General features: G+C 40.3%; 1 protein-coding gene across 1 annotated transcript; it reads right to left on the bottom strand.

Annotated features, from left to right (window-relative positions):
- Positions 1 to 1,550: 1,550 nt before the first annotated feature.
- On the bottom strand, positions 1,551 to 2,130 carry LOC106514361 (uncharacterized; the record flags this gene model as incomplete). Its single annotated transcript, XM_014003587.1, is given in 1 exon segment — positions 1,551 to 2,130. A coding segment is annotated over 1 exon segment (411 nt), but the record flags the coding sequence as incomplete, so codon positions are not given.
- Between the last annotated feature and the right edge of the window lie 1,075 nt (positions 2,131 to 3,205).

Genomic DNA, 3,205 nt, shown 5'->3' with positions numbered 1-3,205 from the left:
ACCTGAATATTTTTTTTTCATTAGACAGTATACTGTATAACCCATTTAAAACCATAATGCAGTAGGCTAAAAACTCTTGGAAACCATAAATCCACTTGTGGACTTTACCTGTGCAAAGATTCATGCTGCTGAACTGGAGCAAAGTTACAGAGGTAGTAAAATAACTTTGAATTTTGTTATTCTGCACAGGACGGACCATGATGGCATCATTAATAAATGTTAAGAAATGAAGTTTTTGATTGCAGAAGTTTTTTTTTCTTACCTACATGAGAAGACTTGTTATTGAATGTTTGTTCTTTTGAAAAGTTATCCAAACATTTATTTGGCACCATATATATTATACAAAATAATGAGAAGTTATGTTTGACTTCAGTTGGATCATATTCACTCAAAACCAAGTTAAGACAAAACTTTCAACACACTTTATAACCTATTTTGGTATCTATTTTGACTTGATTTTTTTTTTAAACAAAGTCAAAAATCTTTACAGTTTTGCAAATTTGCAATGACATTTTGTACAGTTTGTTTACTTTCTGATTCAACTGCTTGACGTTTTAACTGCGTTCGGTGGATGTAAAATTAGTTTCCATGAGCTTTTAGCCAAGAGTCTTGGGTTTACTTTGATACCAAATATGTCCATGTTCAACTGACAGATCTGAAGTTAAAAGAAATTTAAAATAAACATACAGCTTCCTTAGGCCACCCCCCACTTTGGTAATTCTTGCTTTAGAATACAGTATATCAARATACTGAGTTTTCTTATCCCAGTTAAGTCTCTATAAATGACACTTCGGTYGGTGACAGGACTTTATGGTTAAAGATGTCACAACCCTGTTTCTAAATAAATACAAAAGATCATGATCGTGTCACTTTTATTAACATTTAACACTTTAGTCTTAATGAGCCTATTAGGAAAAACCAGGGTTCCCACACCTTGGTCAACATCAAATTCCAGGACCTTTCAAGGACTTTCCAGTACCAATTTCCTCAAATTTAAAAACCATGCGCGACAGCAATTACCTGCTGCTTCCACAAAATGTTGCCAATAAACAGGTTTAATATCATGTAAATTCAATGAAAAACTGAACAACATAGAAGTTGTTGAGTCAGAATCAATGAAAGAAAGTGGATTAAATGTATACCCTACATTCATATCCACAATACATGGACATGTAATTAGATCAGAGGTTGGGCAGCTCAGTTTGGGAGGAGGGGGTGTGAACATGTCCAGATGCTCGGTGAGGACAGGAGGAGCTGTGGTMCTCTCAKCTGGGCTCAGAAAGAAGACCCGCCCTCCTCTGCTCTGATTGGGTAAAACGATGAATATGGCTCACGTTATTTGTTGAAAGCCACATCAGTTTACCGTAATCCTGAGTTATCCACAGCAACAAACGTAAGTTTTTTTTAAATTTTATTATTATTATTTTTTACAGATGATGAAAATCAGTCATGTGAATACATAATGTCAATGCTAAAAAAAAAATACATTCAAGGACTTTCAAGGACAAGTGTAATTTTTGGCTATTTTCACAAACTTTCCAGGGCCTTGAACTCATTTTTTCAAATTCACAAACTTTCAAGGATTTCAAGGACCCGTGGGAACCCTGAAAAACAAACAAACATATAAAGAGAGCAAAAACAACTACTTTACTATAGTAAACAACCACAATTACACTAATAGAAATGTGCTATGTGGCAGGTAAAARGCCTATAATAGGCCTATTTTATTTTGGAAGAAACGCTGCGCACCGGAGGTGGCATGTTGGGTTGCACAGTGGGGTGTGGCCCGGGCTCCTCCTCTTCCTCACTGTTGTCCATCGCCTGAGTGAGCAGTTTGTTGATAGCTAACCTCATCCTCTTGAACTTGCTTTTCTTCATTGCAAGGAGGCTGTCGTGGACGTAATTAGCGAATGCTGTGCGCTCACTGATGGTCTGCGGCTGCCCGAGGTTTTGCATCAACTCCCTGGGCTGCTGCAGAATGTGGTCCTCCTGAGCCGTTTTGCTCTCGCGCTCTGGACTGCTGGGGCGGTTAGGAGAGGAGGTGCCATCGCCCGCATCAGCCAACTCCACAAAGGCAGCTTCTGCAGCATCCAGGTCGCCGGGGTGGGCAGAAARTGCAGCCTTCACCTGCAAACAGAAAATCATTTTTTAAAACCTACTCCTCAAAAATCAAAATCCCCAAAAAATAAATAAGACAATTAGCTCCAAGCACTCAGAGTGCACACCTCTGCACCACTCACGCAGGTGTTCCAGATAAATCGGATCTCTGTGAAAACCCCAACATTTTTTTTTGAAAATGTAGTGAAAATCCATTCATAAAGTTTTGAGTAATCTTGTGCACAGGCGGGTGGACAGACAGCTGGAAGAACCAACGCTAACCTCCTTGGCAGAGGTAAGAACAAACAAGAAGACGTTATAATTATAATAATACATTGCTGATTCATATTAGYATTGTCATCATTTGTGTGAACTCAAATTTGAATGTACTTACACTGTACACAGGCTCAGACCTGTGATTTACAGCATTCATGAATCTGAAGTTGTCCTTCACCCACTGCTCCCTCTCTGTCGAGTCGAGAGCCACATCTAAAATTTTCTTTTTGTTGTGTAGTTGTTCCTGAGAGAATGAAGGCCCCCCACATCCGAAGCTGAACAGCCAACACGCGGTCACGTGTTTGTTTAATGTTTATTTTCGGACACACCTTTCATAGCCCATGAGACACACCGCGTCGAGCTCCTGAGAAACCCTTCCCGCTGTGGTATACGTCATTGCACCAGGGTGACTCCAATTTCTGCACATCTGTCCCGGTTAAAGCACCGCAGTTTGTTTCAGACAGATTCGTGCAAAACGTGTTATTTCCACGCATCATTTTTTGGACGTTTGACTATCTTTATAAATGTCTGCTTCAGGGAACAACAGTCYGATTCTGGAAGAGAGTAGTTGAAGCAAAATGCAGCATAAGTGGCGGCACGATGGCTCAGTGGTTAGCACCGAATTATTAATACCTTCTACAGTCTGAGCATCGTGGAGATTAGCCTCTCTCTCCTGCAGGGAGCAGGTTTTATCACTGCTCTCGTCATGTCGATCTTATTCCAAAACAAAAGCTGCGCTCTTTCTTTCTTCTGTCCATCAAGAGCTAATCCACGGGCAACGTTCTGCTGATGTCAAAACTGTAAAAAGCGTGCTGTCCTCGCTTCTGCCCTC

The sequence above is a fragment of the Austrofundulus limnaeus genome, unplaced genomic scaffold, assembly GCF_001266775.1.
Source record: "Austrofundulus limnaeus strain Quisiro unplaced genomic scaffold, Austrofundulus_limnaeus-1.0 Scaffold1, whole genome shotgun sequence".
Classification (NCBI taxonomy): Eukaryota; Metazoa; Chordata; class Actinopteri; order Cyprinodontiformes; family Rivulidae; genus Austrofundulus; species Austrofundulus limnaeus.
This window is presented reverse-complemented; position numbering and strand designations above follow the sequence as displayed.